The sequence below is a fragment of the Passer domesticus genome, chromosome 15, assembly GCF_036417665.1.
Source record: "Passer domesticus isolate bPasDom1 chromosome 15, bPasDom1.hap1, whole genome shotgun sequence".
NCBI classification, from domain to species: Eukaryota; Metazoa; Chordata; class Aves; order Passeriformes; family Passeridae; genus Passer; species Passer domesticus.
The window spans coordinates 830003-851505 of NC_087488.1; the positions used below are offsets into that span (position 1 = coordinate 830003).

Below are 21503 nucleotides of genomic sequence, written 5' to 3' on the forward strand. Positions count from 1 at the left end.
TTAGACCAAGTATTAGTACGTATTTATGCACAAGAATAAAAACAGCTTTACAAGTTGAATTGGAAATTTAAACAGAAGAAGTTTAACAGCTTTTGTATATTATATTAAATAACCAAAACACCTTTTTCCAAAATTGATAAAGAATAAATAATATAATTTACAGTATGGTACAAAAAATAATCAGTAAGGACAGGCATTTTGCTTTATACATACACTATATAGGTATATTTATAATCTATAAAACAAATTCACATCTCAAACAAGCCAGAAACCTTAGATGATATGGCTTAACTATTATTAAAAGAAACAGCATTATATTTTGCTGCCAGAACCATAAGCTCTAAAGCAGTTATCATGTTTCAATAATTAATGATAACTTATTGCCGTAGTGCTTGCCAAGGTTTCACTTAGGTAACATTTACAACTTGCTGTGAAATTAACAGATTGAAAGGTTTGAAAAGGTTAAAAAAAAGTGCAGAACTTGCCGTACAAATGCATCTGAAGTCTGAGTATAGAAAACAAAATGCAACTGAGTTTCCACTCTGGGATCTGCTGTCAATAAATGAGATGTCTTTATAGATTAGATTTGAATCAAGCCATTTAATTCAATTTAAAAATATAGAGGGTGTCAAAAAAAGGCTTAACAATGCTATATAAAAACAATTACTATTCCTATGCTTAGTAGATTTAGGGATGCAGTATAAAATGGATTGTGTGAGTGATCAGAATGCAACACCCTGTACAGATCTCTGTCAGTATGTGCACACACACCTGGGTGGATCCAACCTTGGGCCACGGTAGTGCTCTGCACCCAGCCCATGGTGATGAGACACCCAATCTTCTACCATTCATCTTGTCAGCTACTCAGAACTGCCTTATGGTCACTGAGAGGCAAAAGCCTAGAGCAGTTAATCCTAGACCTGGAGACTGTTAGTGTCCCTTAGTCCTCTCCAACAAGTCGTAGTGCTCCAGGAAGGTACTAACCTCATGAAATCACTTCTACCTCAGAAATGATACTGTGTGCACTTCAGTGTCACTTGCTTGGATGTCTGCTTAGCCTGACATTGTCCCTCATATAGATTTCATTACTATTGTTGGGGAAGCTGAAATAATTAAAATTGAAGAAGTTTTGAGTATTACCACCCTCCCCATCATCTGCACGTGCACATGCACTTGGTGTGTGTGTGTGTGTATACAGCACCTCCTTAGCAGTCTCAGGCACAAACTGATGATGACTACTACTGTAAAGTACATTCAACTAAAATCTAGAGCTGGTCTGATCAGAGATGTGTTTAAATGGCCTTTCACATAGTAAGGGTAACAAATACTGCATCAGTTCAGAATTACCACAATGATCTTAATTCTTCTTAAGTTCTTCCCTTTTCCTCAAAGGGCTTTATTCTTAAAAAGCAATTTGCAATACATTACATTTCTGAAATTGAATTCTGCTTCATAATGCCAACTTTTAAGGGTCTGACACCAAACACATTTCTAACCCAGCATTCTGAGTGCGGAACTGATTTCTGTAATTTATACTCTGTTATTACTGGATGGTTCAAGCCCACTTGCAAAGGTTCAGGGTATGAGAAGTTTTCTGATGTCATGGCATCATCAAAAATAGCCACTTGTGCTGCCTTCATTCTGCACTTGGGTCCTTCTCCCTGGGTAGGCTGAGGCAAGGCAGCTGACAGCTCCTTGTATCACAGGCAAAAAGCCTTCATGGATCAGGATGAAGTGCTCTGCTCTCCACTCCTGCAGCATGTACAGCACCACTGGTCTTTAATCTAGGCAACTTCAAAGCCAAACCCAGTGTCATATCCACTGTGTTACCAGCATCAGTAGGGAAGATGAAAAGTTTGTCAAATTACAAATACACTGGAGACCCTCACATTACTCTTGCAATATTTAGAAATTTAAGAGTGAGAGTTCAGATTTCTTTTTAGTCAGTACTTGATTAGAATGTAACACATTTCCTCCTGCATGTTCTGTAATCCACAGCCATAGTAGGTGCCTTCTACTTTTGTCCTGAAAATCTGAAGGATTTCTGGAGACACAGCATATAGAATAGTCAACATTAGTAATGGAGGAATCCAAAACCAAGAAGGAACAATCTGGGAAAGTCCAAACCAAAACACAGCTAAATTATAAGTAAAACTGAAAAGTTCTAGTGGGCATGACTCTTGAGATTAATAGGTGTCTTCTCCATACCAAGGGGAATGCTCAGAACAAAACAGGCCCCAGCATTCATTTCTGTGACAGCCTTCAACTTCTATTCCAGGTTTATGTGATTTCCTGACAATTTGTCACAATTCTCAAACTAGGCTCTGTGTGCATCAGAAAACTTGTTCAATTTTCTCTTAATGACAGAAAACACAAGGCCAACTCCATAGAAGCTAAAAATCATCTGCCTAAAGCAGAGTGAAGGGACTGGGTGAACAGCAAACAGAGTCAGTGCATTGTGAGCAAGTTACAATAAACTCCCAGTCAAAGAAATGCCTCCTATGAGTAGCTAAAGGCAGGCCAAACTACATCCACCAAGTATGGTACAAGTTGGGAAATGAATCCATGATAATGGCCTACAGGATGGAGAAGATTTGTTTATTCATTATTAATACAAAGTTGAGGTGCATATGGGAGCAGCCCCTTGGAAAAGTTCAGAGCTACTCACACCAGCCAAGGAACATCCTCTAACTGGAGAAACAGATGAGTGCTTACAAAAGGGGCACAACATGGGTATTCTTGCTCAGGACAGAGGGGAGGGGAGGGGAGGGGAGGGGAGGGGAGGGGAGGGGAGGGGAGGGGAGGGGAGGGGAGGGGAGGGGAGGAGAGGAGAGGAGAGGAGAGGAGAGGAGAGGAGAGGAGAGGAGAGGAGAGGAGAGGAGAGGAGAGGAGAGGAGAGGAGAGGAGAGGAGAGGAGAGGAGAGGAGAGGAGAGGAGAGGAGAGGAGAGGAGAGGAGAGGAGAGGAGAGGAGAGGAGAGGAGAGGAGAGGAGAGGAGAGGAGAGGAGAGGAGAGGAGAGGAGAGGAGAGGAGAGGAGAGGAGAGGAGAGGAGAGGAGAGGAGAGGAGAGGAGAGGAGAGGAGAGGAGAGGAGAGGAGAGGAGAGGAGAGGAGAGGAGAGGAGAGGAGAGGAGAGGAGAGGAGAGGAGAGGAGAGGAGAGGAGAGGAGAGGAGAGGAGAGGAGAGGAGAGGAGAGGAGAGGAGAGGAGAGGAGAGGAGAGGAGTCTCCTTAGTTATAAAGCTAGAATTGACAGAACTAGCTCCCCAGAAATTACCTATGGATTAACTATTAACTTGCTATCCTGTTGAACCCACTGGAATCAGTATCTGTGTTTTTCTTTCAGTAAAATGCAACATTAAATGCACAGAGATTTCAGAGAGGGAATGCCAGACCCACTAATGCCTGGGAGTGACTGTCATGAAGAATAATGGTGAGGTACTACAGAGGACCCAGAGTTCACAGGAAAAAGAGGAAGTAGGGAAGAACTAAGGGATTAAGCTAGGACTTGACACTTCTCTTCATAACACAAAACCAATCTCAACTCCTTTAGCGTTAACCTAGTATTTGTTCCTACACATTACAATATTCTTTCCTATTTCCTCTCCCAGATAAATCCTCAGTTTTCATGAAGATGACAATATTTACATGTTTCCAGCAAAGCCAAGACTAATTATGACACAGTTTTCCTAGTGTAAGCTCTTTTGCCATGTTTCCAGACCTAACAAGCACGTGTTCTTCAGGGAGAGCAATAAAGCACTCTCCCACTCACAGGGTGAACTGTGCAATGTGCTGAAGAATCTCAAAGGTTAAGAATATGAGTGCAGTCAGGGTAATGATGATGACAATTGTGATGTGATGGGGTTTAAAAGTAGGGGATCCAAGCAGCATGGGAGGAGGTCAGATCAGAGCTCCCCTACCAAACAAGCAAGCAGGTGTGAGCCCTGCTGGAATGGTCAAAGAGCCAAAGGAACAGAGTGGTCTGTAAGAACACAGCATCAAGGAGTGGCTGTGCCCTGGACAGAGTGCAAGAACTTCAGTTTGACTGAACGGTAAGAAGACTGCCAACTAGGACGTGTCAAGATACACAATGGTTCCCCTACCCACACCTACCCTTCATCCTCCACAACTTTCACGGGGATCAGAAAGTATGGTATCTTGATCACTACGCAAACAATAATTAATAAACAGGAGCTTGTGGCAATCCCATCCCTACTTGAACTGCTTGCTTAGGCTATTCCAAAGTACAAGTCCAGGACTGTCCCACAAACCTGCAATCTTACATTGCTGATGCAGGGACGCACTATCTTCTGTAATGTTATTCCATGTTCTGTTGTTGCCAGCATATTGCACATTCCAGGACTTGCAAGTATTTCTTGAGACCTTTGAAACCAATGCTTCTCTGTTAGAAAGAAGCACACAGGACAGGGATAACTCAGACTCAGCTGTTGCCCTCAAGTTCCAGCTTTGCAAGCTCCAACTTAGCTGAACAGTCTGCACCAGCCTGCTGGTCATTCCCTTACTGTGACAGATCCCCAGTCGGGGGACCACCACCTCCTCCATCAAACAGGATCTCCCTTCGAGTCGGCTCAGGTATTGACAGCTCCTGGGCAAGGTCATTAAACCGAGATATGTAATCTATGCTGTTCTCATTCATCATGCAAGCCAGCTGGGAATCCACCACCTGGAAGAGACAACGAGAGAAGAGATCAGCTACATGTCAGTGGCAATTTCATGGAATAACTGAGGTTGGAAGGGACATCTTGAGAGCATTTTATCCAGCCTTCTCACTTGAGTAGGGTCAGCTTAGAACAGGCTGCCCTGGACCTTGGCAGCTGTTGAATCATCCCCATGCACAGACATTCCAAAACTCTCTGGGTACCCTGTTTCCATGCCTGATTACCTCAAAATAGATCTCTTGTCTTCAGGTGGAATTTATTGTGTTTCAAATTTTGCTTGCAGCCTCTCATCCTGAGAAGAGTCTGGGTCACTCGACTTCCTTCCCAGCCTCTCCTCATATGAAAGAGACACTTTATCTCACTTGACCTGAGTTAGAGAACAGCTCTTCTCATCCACAACTAAATGGAAGCTTCTAAAAAACCTAACCATCTATAGTCTCAATGCATCTTACCTGCTGCAATTTAGCATTAAGATGCACAGGTAGATGATCTAAAAATATTACCTCTACCACAAGAGCTGCTCTCCTGTGCATAACATGGAGGCTTACCCCATTTTCTTCTGAAGGGAGTTGGTAATACTGAGGGCTGCAATGTCACTTCAAAACAATGCAAATACATTCTCATACATTTCTTTAATTAGAACACACCTTGGCAACTTCTTACCACCAAGCAAACAGAATCTTCATATTTATGCCAGAAGTGGATCTGTATTTCAGGTCTGAAGCTGCCAACGTCACACTAAATCAACATGAGCTTGCTGCAGCTCCCAGTTACATGGTCTGTACAGAACCATCTCATCCAAATCCAAAAGGCAATAGAGAAATGACATATTCCTCCCATAAGGGAAAGTCCCCAAGAAATTACAAGTTATGTGATGTTGTACTGAATTTAATAACTACACTGTGGGATAACTGAGAATGGAAGGGATCTGAACAGATCTCTAATTCAACCACCTGCTCAAATCAGATTCACCTATAAGGACAGACCAGCTCACTTGGAGCTTTATTGATGTGAGCCCTGGAAAACTCTGAAGACAGTCACTGCATAACATCTCTGGGCAACTTGTTTCCCTGCCTGCCTATCAGTTTCAGTTCTTGCTCTACAAAGTGAAGTTTTTGTATAGATAAAACAGAACCTTTCTCAGTTCAGCTTTTGCTTGTTTCTCCCACCTCCCATCACCATTCTGCAAAGGGCTTGCTACATCTTCCCAATGACCCCACTGCAGGCATTGGCAGCCAGCAGGATCCTTACCACCCTGAAACCTTTTCTAGGCCGAACAAGCCCATACATCACCCCTTCTTCACTGCCTGATTCTCCTGGTAAACCTCAGCTGAACTTGCTCTGGTTAATCTCTCTCTCCTATATATTGGGTATTCAACTGGTGACAATATTCTAGGCATGGTCTCACAGCCGGTAGACACTACTACTCTACAGAGTAGAGCACATTAATAATAATTTTGTTCAATATCCTGGCCATGCTCCTGTTAAAAACAGCTCGTGGTATCACTGGTCACCTTTGGTTTCACACCTTTGGATCCACCCTGGATCATGCTCAGCTTGTGTCCATCGCCATATCCAGGTACAGCAGAGCTGCTTCCCAGACAGCCAGTCCCCAGCTGATACTGCTGTGGGGTTATTCCTCAGTCCCTTCCTAGGGCGGACTTTGCATTTTCCTTGCTAAGCTGCATCATGTTCCTGCAGCTCATTCTTCCCATCTGTCCCTCTGAAAGGGTGTGTGCCACAGCCTTAAAAACTGCTGGGCCCCATTCTACCCCTTCAGAAGAGTTCAAAACAAAGGGATACCTCTGCCAACAGAGACAAGTAATTCAGCACCACAGAACCTTCTGCCATCCTCTCAGATGATTTGCTATTAGCCACGTCCTACTTCTTCCTTCTGGACCTATTTGTTGTTTCCTACCAGGCTTCCAACTGTATTGTAGCTGCATCACTATTAATCTTGTTCTTATCTTTAGCACTTTCAGTTCTTGCTCTACAAAGGAGGACACACAAAACAGAATGATTGAATCCTGCTCTGGCAGAACAAAGGTATATCCAACAGGTGAATATGACCTCCCTCAGCAAAAAGAACCTGAGATGAAGGCACTCACAGCAGCTTCTCACGCCAGCTCTGGTGTTGGGTAATTATCCTCACATAATTTTACATCTTTCTGTTATGACTGTAATTCTTCTCTACTGAGTTAAAGTGCAGATGTCAAAGCACCTTTACATTTGAAGTATCTCAAGGTCTGAGGGATGGTACCCAGTAACTGTAACTTCCAGCACTGCAAGAGGAAGCAGACGCTGAGTGTAATTTGCTGACATACCTCTGCCACATCTGCCAGGGACCGTGACACAAAGGAGTCCCGTGAGTTTCCATCCAGCAGGCTGGGTCCCAGTAAGGAGGTGCCACTGGTGTTCCCAGCTGGAGTTGGTAACATTTTTCGTCCTTTCTCAGGGGAGATGAAACTTGCTACAACGAAAAGGCATATGGCTAAATCATTGCACTCAGTTTTCTTAACTGGGAACATAAAAAAGAAGGGCAAGGAAATTCAAAATGGAGGACACATATAAATTTCTTCCATATTTTAAAAATTTGTGTTGCCAGCATCGATAACATCACCACACTGCTAAGAGTAAGGAGACTTCTTACACTGGCCCCACAAATTATTGATTAAAAAAAAACCTCTCAACAACTAAACCTCAACCAAACCCAGTGAGTGACCTCATGTCTTTGAGATAGTACTTATCAAGCACACAACAAAGTCCGTTTTTTCCCCAGCAGAGCCAAAGACATCTGTTCATTTTGGCACAACAGTCAAAATGTCTCACCCTAACTGATGAGTCAGGCTCCAAACAGACTACAAGGAACTGCCAAGGAATTACTTGTCCCAAGCTAGTCTAGCAACAGGATCTTTTCAGGAACAGACTTGTAAAGAGAGAGAAAATGTAGGCAACACTGGCAACACTGTGGAAATGAAAGCAACAATTCTACAAATGTCCTACTGGGTTTACAATTTTTCAAAGGATTCGCTTCTGATAAACAATGTTGGGGGTTTTGTTAACAGGAAAACACTTTTTGGTTGCACTTTTCTGCATCTGGACACTTACAGAACAAGCTGCTGAGGGAGGAGTCTGTGGAGTCATTGGGGTACCACTGGGGATCATGGGTGGGAGATGCAATCCAGTTCTGCTGAGGACTACTGGATGGGGATGGAAGACTTTTGGAGCTGTCACTGCCATTCAGCTTTGCAGGAGAGAGAGAAACACCTTCACCTGTAGGCCGATGTCGGGGATCACGAATTCAGTCAATATGGTAAAGTTACAGGACACTGCAACAATTTTTGTTTAGAAAGGAAAAAACCCCAAAACAACGACAATAACCCCCCCGCCCCATATTTGCTAGAAAATAAAGGACAGGCACAGAATTTTATTTCCAACAGATGCTTGGAAACAAACAAACAAATGAAAAACAAACCCATAAAAACCTCATAACCCAAGAACTGCTTCCTGGATAAGTTTCTGCTGCTATGTAAGATGTCACAGATTTTTTTAAAGTTGATAGGCAAACCTTAGCTAGTCTTAGACTTACTGTATTGGCCAGAGCTAATGGCTATTTCAATGATAGAATCACTGATCTGAGTGGCAGGTTCGCCTTGGGAAAGCACATCTTCAGGTGGTCCAGGCAGGGAAATATCCAGGAGAGCAGAAACATTGGGAGGAGAGAGCCGAGTACTGGAAGCTTCTGATGAGGGAAGTGGAGGGGTGGACAGACCATTCTGGACAGAAGTCTTGGCCAGTTCTGGCAGAGAAAGAACTGATGTACCCTGTTAAAAAAATGGAATTAAATGTTCATAAATTTCTTAAGAACTCAGAAAACTAAAAAGCAACATTTTGGCTCTTGAGTGTCAGATTAAAACCAGACTTCTAAGGGAAAAAATCCAGTAGACACTATGCCTAAATTAGAGGAATATACTATTTATATAATAAATCTGTATTATTTTAATGGAAAGTACCTGTAAGCATAAACAAATATGCTTCAGCCCATATCCTGCCAAATAATCTGAAAAAATATGAGTCTGTAACATTCCAAAGAATATTCAAAACAGCCTACATAACAGAACAAGCATAATCTTAAAATTAGCATAATTTTGATATATCTACAAGATAGTTCCCAATATGTATTAACTTGCCTTTGTGTAGGCAAAACCCCTTTTAACTTCTGGAAGAGAATACACATATTTTAAACTGGTAACTCAGATTTATTCACTTTTTGCAGTCAGACTTCTCAAAATTCAACTGATCTTTAAGGAGTCTCATTACCAGTACCTCATCGTAGAACTGTAACATTTTTTTGATGTAGTGTATACACAGCTGTCCTAAGAGCAAGAACCAGAACCAGAACCCAAGGCCCCACTGCCACAATAAATGCCTCATAGGCTCATGTCCTAACACCTGCCCCATAAAAAAATCTTAATCTCCTATATGCTTTCCAACCAAACTATTTTTTTCAAATGCAGGCATCACAGGGAGCATGGAAAGCGCTTCTACTGAAGAAAAGAAGTGCCTGTATGCTGGGGCCTAAAAATCCAGCACCAGGTCCTTGATCCCACCGGAGAAAGAGTCTGGGGACAGGATGACAACACTCCTAAAACAGTGACATCACAGTTACTCTTTAAGGATCTGTCTATCTCCTACTGGATCCTGTACAATGAACAGTGAATCTCTGGAAAGGATGCTGACATTACAATCACACTTTTAGTCATAATAATCCTCCTTTAGCTACATGGAGGCAGCAGGATTGCAAACTGCTGAAATGTCCTATTGTGATGTCTAAAATACACACATAGATATTGCAGAGCAATTATAAACTGCTCCACTCTATTAAGAGATATGTAAAGCTTGTTTGTCCCGCACAGGTCAGGGACTGTCAGCTTCACTTTGATTTTAGGGAATGGCACACACATATATTTAAGCAGCTTTCCTAAATTTCTTTAAACTTCTTCAGATGCTAGGGATTTCATTTCCACCAGACAGTACCAGTGGTGCACAATTACCTAGGAGTATGGAGTTTTAACTAGCAATACCAGTGGTATTTTCACAGAATGTTGCCCATTCCAGAGCACTTCAGCGCACACTGTACCTGGAAGCCATCCTGCTCGGGCCGGGTCGGCAGGCTGATGTATGGCACCCGGCACCCTGCGCCTGAGCCCTGCAAGCACAACAGAAATCACGTCAGTGACCAGCTGGAGAGGGAAGGGATAAAGGCCTATCACCATTTATCTGTGCTCTTCATGCTTTCAAAATTGTCCATCAACTTCCTGAGAACATGACATGGACTAACATGTGTCTGGGTCTCAATAAAAGAAACAGCAAGGAGAAATTACAATTTCCATTCCAAATACAATGACAAAAAGTCCACGTTTTGCGCCAGATTCCCTCCTGAATTTCTGAAATGCCATAATTTCTTTTCAAGCCAGGTTTCTGGATGGCCAAGTTCAATGCTCTGGAATGTGACCAGCTGCAAACCATTTTACAGGATGGAAATGCATTCAATGAGATGATGCTTTGATCCCTCAAACCCAAATACAGAGTACCCAACACAAACTGAGTCTGCCACGACAGCAGTGTCTAACAGCAAGCCCCAGGAGAAAGCTCACAGAGGAGTCATAATAATACAGCTTTTTTATGCAATGAAAGAACAAGACAGTTAAGCATTTGAAAAAAGCTTGTTTAACAGCCTCTGACCTCCACAGTGGTGATGGAGCCTCCATTCTGATGTGCTACTGCTGGCTCCTGCCCTGTCACTACCGTGGGCACTGCATCCGGTGACAATGGAGACACATCTGGCAAACCATCTGCATCCAGGACAGGCATGGGACTACCAGGGATAATGCCAGCACTTTTAGCAGCCAAGTCAATAGCACCTTGAGTGAGACAAAACACCAAAAAACATATTACAAGCTTCTTCTTCACTTTGTTATGATTCTCTAAAATATGATTTTTTTTTAACTTATCCAGAGTCAAAACTCAGCCTATGTAAAAAAGCAGCAATGGTAACAATCTGATCATCTGGGTCAGCTGCTTCTCTGCACCAAGTGTAACACTGCATTTAGATAAAATGTTTAACTTTTCTGCCCTGTTCCAACCTCTTACTAGGTATATGAAAATAGCTGAGAAACATCTCAGTTCCCCTCCCATTCTTTTATCTGTTCTTTTTTGTCCTCCAAATTGGTAAGTATTTATGCAATTTCCAGAAATTTCCTGTGGGTTACTAGAGGAGGTCTAGAAACAATAGAGCCTTATTTTGTTATCTTGCCTCTGACAGCCATGTAGACTCTGTGTAAAAATTGTAGGTTTAAAAGGTCTCACCCAGACCTTTTAAAATCCACTTCAAACATCTGAATGTCTTCTCATCTCAAAAGAATCCCCTAAGTAAAACATAGACGCAGTCACTGTTTTCTCCTCATTAATTGTTCTAATTATGGAACCCACTCTCTACTGTGAGACAGTACCTGCCTGGAGGACACCAGCATGGGTTTTGTAGCAGAATTCAGAATAACTTACTAGACAGATGGTTGGTGGCCTGTGTTGGAAGAACTTTGGGCACAATTGGACGAGAAACAGCAGCTTTAGTCAGTGAGGACTGGATTGGCCGAAATGAACCTCTCCCTGGGGGGAAGCATCAATACCTTTCAGGTAAATGAAATCTAACACCTTTAAAGCAGAACACAACACAATTCAATGGAAGCAAATAAATTCCAAACAGCAGCAAGCTGCAGGAATGCAAGTAGTGGAGATGATGGAATAGAGCTAAAATAGTGACGTGAGCTAAGCAGTGTCTTGCCACGGACACGCAACAGCAAGTGCTGCTGTGCTATTGGAGCTGCTCTCATACTGTCGGTGAAGACAACCCTTCAGGTCTCATGCTGGTTTTCATGGGGAATCACCTGTACTACCACTGTACTCAAGAGTAAACCAGCGGAAAAGGACATATGGGCAGTGGATTGCTTATGCTGTATAAAATTTAGACAGTATCCCAGATACTAGGCAAAGGGCAGCACAAAATCTAGATAAATTATTACACCCTACAGAACAAAAATTCCTACCCAAGTATTTTATTCCAAATTTCATCTCCCTGTTGAGAACTCCTTGCTCTTCTATAATTTCAATCTTGGGAAATGGAAGAAAAAAATTTTATCAAAAGCACAACTTGCTTCACAATGATCCAGGAGAGCAATTCCCGAAGGCTAGTGACACTGTCATTTTGAAAGAGTATTTTCTTCTTTTCAGAAATTACTTTTTTATGCAGTTTTAAGGGACACTTTTCAGTTTGTAGAAGTGCCAGACTCACCTGTAATGGATGAGTTGGATAAGATAGAAAAGGAACAGACATGCTGGGACGGATTTCCAGATGGTCTGGGGAGCAGTGTTCTCTATGTGAGAGAAACAATAAACAATAAACATTGTATAAATTGCAGGAGTTCATGAGACCTTCCAGAATAGCAGAGTATTTCCATAGCATTACTATCATGCACCAGACACAGCAATGTGATCAATGTGCTCTTGAGAAAAAACCTACAGAAAGGAATGATGTGTTTTCTCTGTGAATTACTAAAATATTTCCACATGGAAAATTCTCAGAGAAATGCTGATTAGAACTATAATCGTCTCTGATTATACTTGCCATGATTTACAAATCTCTCACAGAATTACAGCAGTGATCTGGTACCTAGTCTGTGTACAAACTGATCTGCCTTTAAAATTCAGCAAATATAGATGAGAGAGACGTATGTGTGTACTTGGGAACTCTTAAAACACATGGAATTGCCCAGATCTGAAGATCTCAGGATCAAAAATAGTCCAAGAGTAATTTCTGCATCCCCTACTCTTATACAAAACAGAAGAGAAAAAAAATGGTGACACCTGTGAACTTTGTTGTCCCCAGTAGGTTACTATTATTTAGGTTTCAGATTTCTTTTTTTCTCACCTGCCTCTGGAGTCCCAGTCACATGTGCCTTTTCCCAGGGTTATCAGAGCAGTCTGAAGGAGGGTAATACCTGACTGTCACCAAAGCACCACAACAACCAGCCATTCCTTCCATACATCTTTTTCCAAGTCCCCCCATTTTTTCCTCAAGAATCACTGTTCTTTCAAAGTTTGTTATGGCTTATTTCACTACAGAGGCTTATATCCACCACAGTTTAACATCCACTACTGAGCAGGAAGCAGGAAAAGGATATAAAGGAAAATTTTGTAGTTAAGAGGGCTGCCAGCACAGGACAGCACAGGGACAACACTGCCTATGCCTCAGTGCCAGAAGGCCCAGGTAGCAGAACCTGCTTCTGGGTTTCAGAAGCTTCTTCCAGAGGCTTTTTTATTTCTCCAAACTACCTTAGGCATTGGACTTCCGCTGTTGTTGATATTCTTCATACAGGGAATGTAACATGGCTAGTTACACTAGAGACTGCAAGTGTTTGTTCCTTCATAATTTCAGCTTTATATTTCCAGTGAATGCATGAGGGAAATTCAGGGGTTTTTTTGTCATGTGCAGATTACTACAGCTTTACTGATACTTGGGGAGCAAAACAGGCATTTACACTTTGCTCTGACCTGTACTACCAGCGGCTTCCGCAAGTGCCTGTTCCGTAACTTCCTGGGCTTCGGAAGGAAGAAGTCCGACTGCATCTGGACAACAACAGAAAATACATTACAAGTATTTTAAGCATCCAGACACAGAATAAATTATATCCCCCAAATTCTTATTTTCAATAGAGATAAATTAAGAATTAACCAAAATACTATGTTTTGTTTCAGATAGCGCAATATCCTTCCTGCTAGAGTCAGAATATTTTCCACCAAGAAAGTATTTTTTCTTCTTTTTTTTTTATGGAGATAAAGCTTTGTCCCAAAAAAAAGCCATTTCATTACAAACTACTTCAGCTTCCTAGGGAATTCTTACTGAGATTGTGTACATAAAAATTAGAATTTGACTTATATACAGCAATGAGGCTGTGTTAAAATTAGCTACACATCAGAAGGGGATAAGTTTTTGCTAAATCTAGTGTATATATTTGCTGGAGCAGCTCAATTGGACAGCAAATAAGTGTCATCAGGCTGTGTGATGGTATTCAGATTTGAATTACCTGAATTACCTGAATAGGTAATGTCAGTTCGAAGCACAGTCACATAGTCAAAATCTCACTCATCTCATTTAATACAATGTTAAACTTAAAGCATGATAAGCAGCATTGCTTCTCAAGGCAGCCCATACTTTCTGAGGAATTCAGAATCCTTGTGATACCTCCTGGAAGCTGGCTCATGCACACCATGCTGCATTTTCTGTTCAGTCATCTCACTTACACTGATGGTGTCCAGGTGCTGCCGGAAGGTCAGCTCTTCTTCCTTGCTGGGTAGGAACAGCTTCCCATGGCGGCTGTTGGGGGGCAGGGTTGTGGGGACTGCAAACAGCCCACTGTCAGCCTCAGTGCTCCCAGAACTTGAAGGACTAGCCACCAAGAGAGGTCTAGGGAGGTTTCTCAAACCTAGAAGATTTTAACAGCAAATTAAATGAAATTAAGTGAAAACAAAAAGGAAATAACTCTTCAGTAGCTGAAAGATCGTAGAGAGCTGGGACTTAAGGATTCAGGCTTTGTCACCAGCTGTTTCCAAAATCAGGAATCCCTCCATATTTCAATTATCCCACCTGCAAACTGACAGTATTTACCTGCAATGAATACCACTAGTATTCACTTGCTTTGAAATTCTTGGATGTATGGGATTAAATGAAATTTTACACTACTTAAGAAACTAGAATCGAAGCCTTGTTTTCAGCCCTGCATAGACTGTGATAATCAGTTTATCTGTTTGGCTTGTAGGCATACCTGAGGGCCTATCCCAGTAAACAAACCATATCTACCATTTCTTATGGAGGGAAGATAATACAAACACAGAGCCATTTTACAGTGTTTATGATTTATTTACACTCCCCACCACTTCTTTCCCTATAGTAATTTTAAGTACAACCCCAATAAAATCAATCTGGTGACAGAGCGGGGATCAATTTACCAAAGACCTTCCCAAAGATGGACTGTTTTCAAAATACATTTGGCACAGTGAAATAATGGTAACTTGTCTCTTGTAAAACTTCCCCATTTATGTTTAAGTTTTCAAAAAAATGTGGTAGGATTTCCCTCTGCACACAGCCAGCTTGGATGAAAGCCAGCATTGTTAGCCTGTCACTGTGAGGTAGCCAAGATCCACACACACCGCAGCACCAGTTAACCTGCTCCTGCGTTCACTACTTCTCAGAGCAGGGGTGTGAAAAGGACTGCCTAAGAATCACAACTGGTCCCAGTAAGCCCAACACCATCACAAACTTTCCTGAAGTCATAAACATGTGGCAGTAAATGCAATTGGGCTGATGCACAGAACCAGAAGTCTAGGCCTGCATGGCTGAGGCTCACAGGTTACAGCAGCCATATCTCCTATTAAAGGCAATTCACATTCATTCTCTATCTTATAATCATAGAATCACACAACTGGTTTGGGTTGGAAGGGACCTTGAAGCTCATCTCATTCCACCCCCTACCAAAGGCAGGGACACCTTCACTATCTCAGATTGCTCCAAGCTCCATCCAACCTGACCTTGAACACTGCCAAGCATCCAGGGGCAGACACAACTTCTCTGGGCACCCTGTGGCAGGGCCTCACCACCCTCACAGGGACAAATTTCTTCCTAATATTTAATTTAAACCTATAGTGGCAAGGTAGCACAGAAAATTTTCAGTAAATATTTATCAACAGATTTTACACTGGGCATTTACTTGTGGGTTTTGTAAGCTGATATTCTCTTGAGACCTCACACCCTGTGCCAGTCAGCATGTACTGGTTCAGGCTGGGAAGGAGTTAATTTTCTTCAGTGGTAGTTTTGGATTTGTGTTGCAAACAGTGCTCCTAACTCAGGGATGCTTTAGTTACTCCTGAGCAGGACTTACACTGGTCAAGGCCTTTGCTGCTCCTCACCCCACACTGCCAGTGAGGGGGCTGGGGATGCATGAGGAACTGGGAGGGGACACAGCCAGGACAGCTGATCCCTGCTGACCACAGTGATATCCCACACCATGGAGGGGGTCAGGCTTAGCATAAGGAGCTGGGGGAAGAAGGAGGAAGGGGGTGGACATTCAGAGTGAGTGTGTTTGCCTTCCCAAGTTACTGTCTCGGGGAGGGTTGAACACCTGCCTGCCCAGTGGAAGCAGGGAACAAATTCCTTGCTCTGCTTTGCTTTCCCTAATAAACTGCTTTTATTTCAAACCATGAGTTCTCTCAGTTTTACTCTTTCAGTTCTCCCCCATTCCACCAGAGGGGAGTAACTGAGCAGCTGCATGGGGCTGAGTTGCTAGCTGGGATTAAACCATGACACAGCTCCCAAAAAAACCCAAGCATCTTCTCTAAGAGTGACTAAGGAGAATTCTTTGGATTGTGAACTGCATTACTTATGTGCATTGTTATTCAAGATTCAAAGCAGCACTGGACTTAGGACAATTCTAAAGCAAATTAGCACACATCAATGTTCTCAGACAGTGAAGTTTGTAAGAGTAAGAGCACTTTTCCTTCCAGTATTCCATCTCTGGGAAGTTCTCATTATGGTGTGAGGTATTACCAAGTCGATTTCATCAAGCGGATTTTTAGGAATACTCACCTGAGGAGCTGGAAGCAGCACCAGGAGAAAAAGTCTTGTTGCGAAGGGCGGACTGGCTCCGTGCGCAGCCGGGACTCCTGCTGTTGATGGCAATTACCTTTCCCGGGGGAGTCAGGGCCTGCTCCTCCTGAGCAGGCTTTATAGGTGATGTGGCAATGGAGCTCATCTCGGGCGTCTGAAAATGCACATTAAATTAACATTTTGTGCTGGTACAACAAATGTATTGTCAAACTCACTGTACTTAGGAAGACTTAAAATCTGACATACTACAATACCTTAATGTACTGTAAGCAAAACCTCCTAGTGGCTGTGAGGGGGCAGCTGAAATTACCTTCCTGCCCATTTAGCATTGCTGGATTTCACCAATTCAATACATTAATTTATGTTACAATCGGGTTAACACTCAACAAGCTTCACGCAACATGCTGGATTCACCGTGGGATAGAAAGAAAGAAAAAAAAAGGTGTTGGTTTTAATTCAGCAAAGCTATTTTTCATAAACTTCATATAGAGGGCTGCTCTGGTGAGAAATACATCCGGACAAAAACACTTTAATTCTCTTAATCAAGCAGAGTTTTGAATTTTTTCCCTTCCCTTTTCTTTCACACTGTAACACAGCACTAACAAGAGACATATATGCTTCAATAATTTTACAGGCCTATCCAGTTGTTTCATTAAGTTGTTTAAACTGTTTTCTAGAAAACTCTCCCTTTTTAAGGAATCTATGTGTAATTACAGGCTTAAAATTGCACCCATTGCTCAACTGAAATGCTACTTTACAGTTTATTTTATGCTGATGATTTTAATTTAAAGAATAAACCACAGCACAGCTGGCTGCTTTGGCTGTTACAGATTATCTGGAGAAAACAGCAGGCATGCACACAATCAATCCTTCCTCTTAAAATATCCTGTGGCAAAAATACCATAGTTCTCGTCATTATTTGATGAAATGCAACTTTCAAGACATCTACAGTGCTTTTCAGTGAGGCTGTAAATATCTTCCTGGCCTTTGCAATATCAGTGCCACAATGTTCATGCTTCAAGGAGAGTATGTTTTTCTGAAAAACAGTCAGAATAAAGTGGTATTTGACAAATGAAAGGTTGTGCTCCTTTTTTTTTTTTTTTCTGGAATGTACAATATGCTCCATATCCTTCAAGAGCTCCTTTATTGTTCAGTAGTACTATGCTACTATAAGACAACCAAGAGTGTGAAAGTGACAGAAAAACACATGCAAATCCTAAGTGCTGGTTCCTCACCCCTCTTCAATTCCTCTCCCCCCAAGTCTCAGGGATGTCCTTCTTTATAGTTTGTGATTGTTTCATCATGTCATGCCTAGCTAGCTGTCACCTGTGTCACCAGAAGTAAAAGTTGATGCCAAAGAGGAGACAGTATCCCAGATCTGTGGGATGTCAGACCAAAGGCCTTTGCAATTCAAACAAAGCTGCATCTGAACAAAGATGGGTTTAAATTTATAAAGTCCTTCATTTCATGTCTGCAGATTCAGAATCAAAAGGAACTTTGAGGGGCATTAAATCACCAGCCAACAAGGATTAAAAAACTCTGTGTTTGGGATCACTGATACATTTGCATCCTGGGTGGAACAGAATCATTAGCTCATTGTATCTACCACAGGCCTTTGAGCAGATCTGCTGAACTCTGTGTCTTTTTAAAAGATGTTTTACTAAGTTTCAATTGGCTGCACTAGGTGGAATTCACTGCCCAGGTATCACTGGGGCAAATCTTAAATACAGATTTACAAAGGACAAGAAGGAAAGCAAGTTCATTCCCTAAGGTCTGGGACTGTTGAACAGCTATCCTGGAGTCTGGGAGCTTTTACACAAATCAGCTGAGGCAGGTGCAGTTCTATTGACTCTGCTATTCTGAAGAAATACATTATTTTCGCTCTCACACTGTGGAATGTGAACTACATAAACACTGAAAATCAATGCAGTTTTCATGTGCAGTAATAATATCATCCAGGCTCCATTTCCCACAAAAGTTTGGATTAGATGATCGTCCAAGGCCCCTTCCCACCTGGGCTGTTCTAATATTCTGTGAATCTGAGAGAGAACAGAAGGCACCTCACCTCACAACTGATCTTTTGAGTAATCACGTTAAATGTTCACTGGAACACCAATGAGACTCACAGCAAACCAGAAGCTAAAAGGCAGTGTAAAAAGCATATTGAAGAGAAGTCCACTCTGTAGCCAGCTGTCTTGTGTTGTGTTTTTTGTATAATTTAAATGCAGGAATCTCCAAAGCTCTTGACATGGCTAGTTACCCATTTATTGTGAATGCACAACTGGGCAATTATTCCTCAAATGAAACTAGAGTTTAGTATCTGGAGCATGAACAAGAGCTACTTACTGGTTTGGGATTGACCTCAGTAGAGATGAGTCTCAGAAGGCAATTTAAGAGTCTCTGCTTGTGAAAGGTAGGACATGCAGGGACAGCACTTGACTCAGATGTCTGCTTTCTAGCATGCTGGGGTTCTGGCTCCAAGACAGCCAACCAGTCATACTCCAGCTGCAGCTTGTTCGGTTTGCCCATCATGAGGTAGACTTCAGCCAGTGTAAGGCTCTCAGAGGTTCGCAGACTCCATCCTTCCTCTCTAACTTGTTGGGAGAGCCGACTTGGGTCATCCTTGAGAGACTTTGTACTGGATTGTCCCTGAGGTGGAGGTGGAAACGAGGAGCCCAGCTTCTCTTGAGAATCCTCCATTACTGCATCCGTGATATCCTTGGTACAAGCATCAAGCTGTTGGCCCTGGCTGTGGCTGGCCTGAGTTTCACATCTGCTGCTGCCAGGGGAAGCTACACTACCTCTCAGTAGCTGGGAACAAGAGTCAGAGGTCTCTGCACTCCTCCTGCTTGGAAAAGTCACTGGAGAAGCATTATGAGCTGCTGAATCAGAGTCCTTCCCATGCAGTTTGTCTGTGCAAGAACATTTCTCTGGGACAATTAAGTCCTGGCAGGACTTCATGTACCGTGGGAATGGATCGAGCAGAGAGAGCTCCTCCACATCAGGGATCTTGCTGCAAGCACACTCTGTGCTGCATGAGGGTAGCACACCTGCCTGGTCACTAGCCAGGGTCTCCCTGCCTTCCATGCAGGGGGCCACTGAACTCAGCTTTTCCTGGTGCCCTTCTGGATCCTGAAGTACAGAAGGTGGTTTCTGGAGGGAATTAGTGATGCCAAGATTTGAGGCTGCTCCTTCCACCAGGACAGGCTCTGGGGCACCATCTTCAGTGCTTGCAGAAACTTCAGCTGTAGGCTGCAAGGTTCTGCTGGGCTCTGTAGTGCTCTCTCCCCTTCCCACACCCTTACCTTCCATCCCCCGCATGTATTTCAGCTGTCCCCTTGCTGTCCCCTGACCACTCTGTATGCCAAGGATTTGGGCAGGGGGGAGTAAGTGAGAGTCTTTTGTGTTCTGTTTGCATTTGCCCGTTTCCTGCCAATGCACAGTACAGAAGGCCTTGGAATGGACCACTCTGGCTACCCCAGGCAGTGGAGTGATGGTACAGTTCTCTCCTGGAAAGAGATGGAGCATCACTTTCTCCTCTGAGAAGCTGCCTCTTGTTTCGGAGTCTCTGGAGTCTCGAAGTTGCTGTTCTTCAAGTGTTTTACGCTAAAAAAAGTTGTGTCAAAGAATGCAACAGTCATCTGCCCCTTCCAAAAAAACACCTGGAAGTCTATTTTGCAAGTTTAAAAAAAAAGAAAAGAAAATAAAAGAAAACCTAGCTGATTGAGGATATCTTCTCTATTTGCACAGGTTATAGTGAAGACAACTATAATCAGAAATTAGGTCCTTTGTGGTGATAAAGACTGCAGTGAAGACCTGCTACAAGCCCAAATATCCATTTCAAACAAAATTAACTTCTCTGTTTCACACACTACTGTAATTGTAAAAAAATAATAAAAAAATCCCAATCAACAAACCCCAACAAAACCAAGCAAAACCTCTAACACTGCAAGCAAAGCAGCCTCTCATAGGTGCAGCAAGCCCCACCTTACACACTCTGACATCTTTCAGAGTTTCAAGTGCTATGCCACAGCTTCTTCCAGGCTCACAAATTAAACAGAAAAGCCTGAATAAAAGGCCAAAGAAGAGGATAAAACCTACAAGTCAGAAGGACTAGGTTCAGAACAGAACAGCTGCTAACTCACAAATCTTTCTATTGCATGGATCAAAGTTCAGAGGCAGGGACACCCTGAATGCTGTATGGCTCAGACAGTGCAGAGATACATTGCAGGTAGCAGCAGCTACCTTGACAAGAAGCTTAAGCCTACATTGGTGAAACTGCGCAAAGTGCAAAGATCTGTCCTTAATCTCTTGGCTGAAACCGGAAACAGAATTGTCACTTATTAGCCAGGCAGTATTGGGGTCACCCACTGATAATGAACCAGACTACGACCACTGTTTGAGGAAATTACATAAAGGCAGGAACATAATTTTTTCTTAACTAGCTTTTATGGGATATTATATTATATAAATATAATAATTTATATTATCAACCAGAAGAGTTGAGGTAAAAGCAGAACACTATGAGATCTTCCACAAAAGCTCCCATTAGTGATGCTGAGACTTTATCTGTATCTTTACTAATCAGGACTGGTGCATTTATGAAGTAGATTCACTTTTCCAATGCAAAACTGAACTTGGTATAGGAAGCGAATTTCTCCCAGGACACAGCACATGGAACAGACTGAGAAGGAAAAGGATACAACCCTCACTTCATGTAGAGCCCACTTCTGCTTCAGGAATTCAAGGAGGCTGGAGACCTTCCGATGTAACTCCACAATCATCCTGTACGCAAGAGAAGCAAAGCAAGGGAACAGAGAACAATTGTCAGCAGGAGCTCCAAGTCCTAGCCTTGATGCTAGAAGGGGAATTAAGGAATAAACTGGCATTCTATAATACCAGCACAAAGAACACTCCCAAGCACTAAGAAAAAAAAGCCACAACAAAACAAAAAACATATGTTATCCCACAACTTTAAAATTTAGGTTAACTTACAACTGTGACAACTCACACATTCTAAAAGCCTGCCAGATAAACCTGACTGCCATGATTCAAGAAACTATTTTTTTCCAGACGGAAGAAGATAGGAAAAGATGGCAAGACTTAGGT

The 21503-nt window shown here is 42.5% G+C and overlaps 1 protein-coding gene across 6 annotated transcripts in view; it reads right to left on the reverse strand.

Annotated features, from left to right (window-relative positions):
• The window catches only part of CRAMP1 (cramped chromatin regulator homolog 1), a 48059-nt gene continuing 26556 nt past the window's right edge, over window positions 1–21503 (reverse strand). For 3 of the 6 annotated variants that reach the window (XM_064390141.1, XM_064390140.1, XM_064390139.1), the window contains exons 9-23: window positions 21098–21179; window positions 18741–20000; window positions 16374–16548; window positions 14036–14217; window positions 13286–13360; window positions 12027–12108; window positions 11240–11344; window positions 10421–10599; window positions 9816–9884; window positions 8265–8499; window positions 7784–7948; window positions 7000–7145; window positions 4520–4680; window positions 4268–4398; window positions 1–2044 (exon numbers count right to left, since the gene is read on the reverse strand). In XM_064390141.1, the coding sequence (XP_064246211.1) occupies window positions 1944–2044; window positions 4268–4398; window positions 4520–4680; window positions 7000–7145; window positions 7784–7948; window positions 8265–8499; window positions 9816–9884; window positions 10421–10599; window positions 11240–11344; window positions 12027–12108; window positions 13286–13360; window positions 14036–14217; window positions 16374–16548; window positions 18741–20000; window positions 21098–21179 (3148 nt within the window). In that variant the 3' untranslated portion in view covers window positions 1–1943. Of the gene's footprint in view, window positions 2045–4254; window positions 4681–6999; window positions 7146–7783; window positions 7949–8264; window positions 8500–9815; window positions 9885–10420; window positions 10600–11239; window positions 11345–12026; window positions 12109–13285; window positions 13361–14035; window positions 14218–16373; window positions 16549–18740; window positions 20001–21097; window positions 21180–21503 lie in introns of those variants that run through there. The other 3 variants (XM_064390142.1, XR_010348016.1, XM_064390143.1) reach the window with 3 other exon arrangements.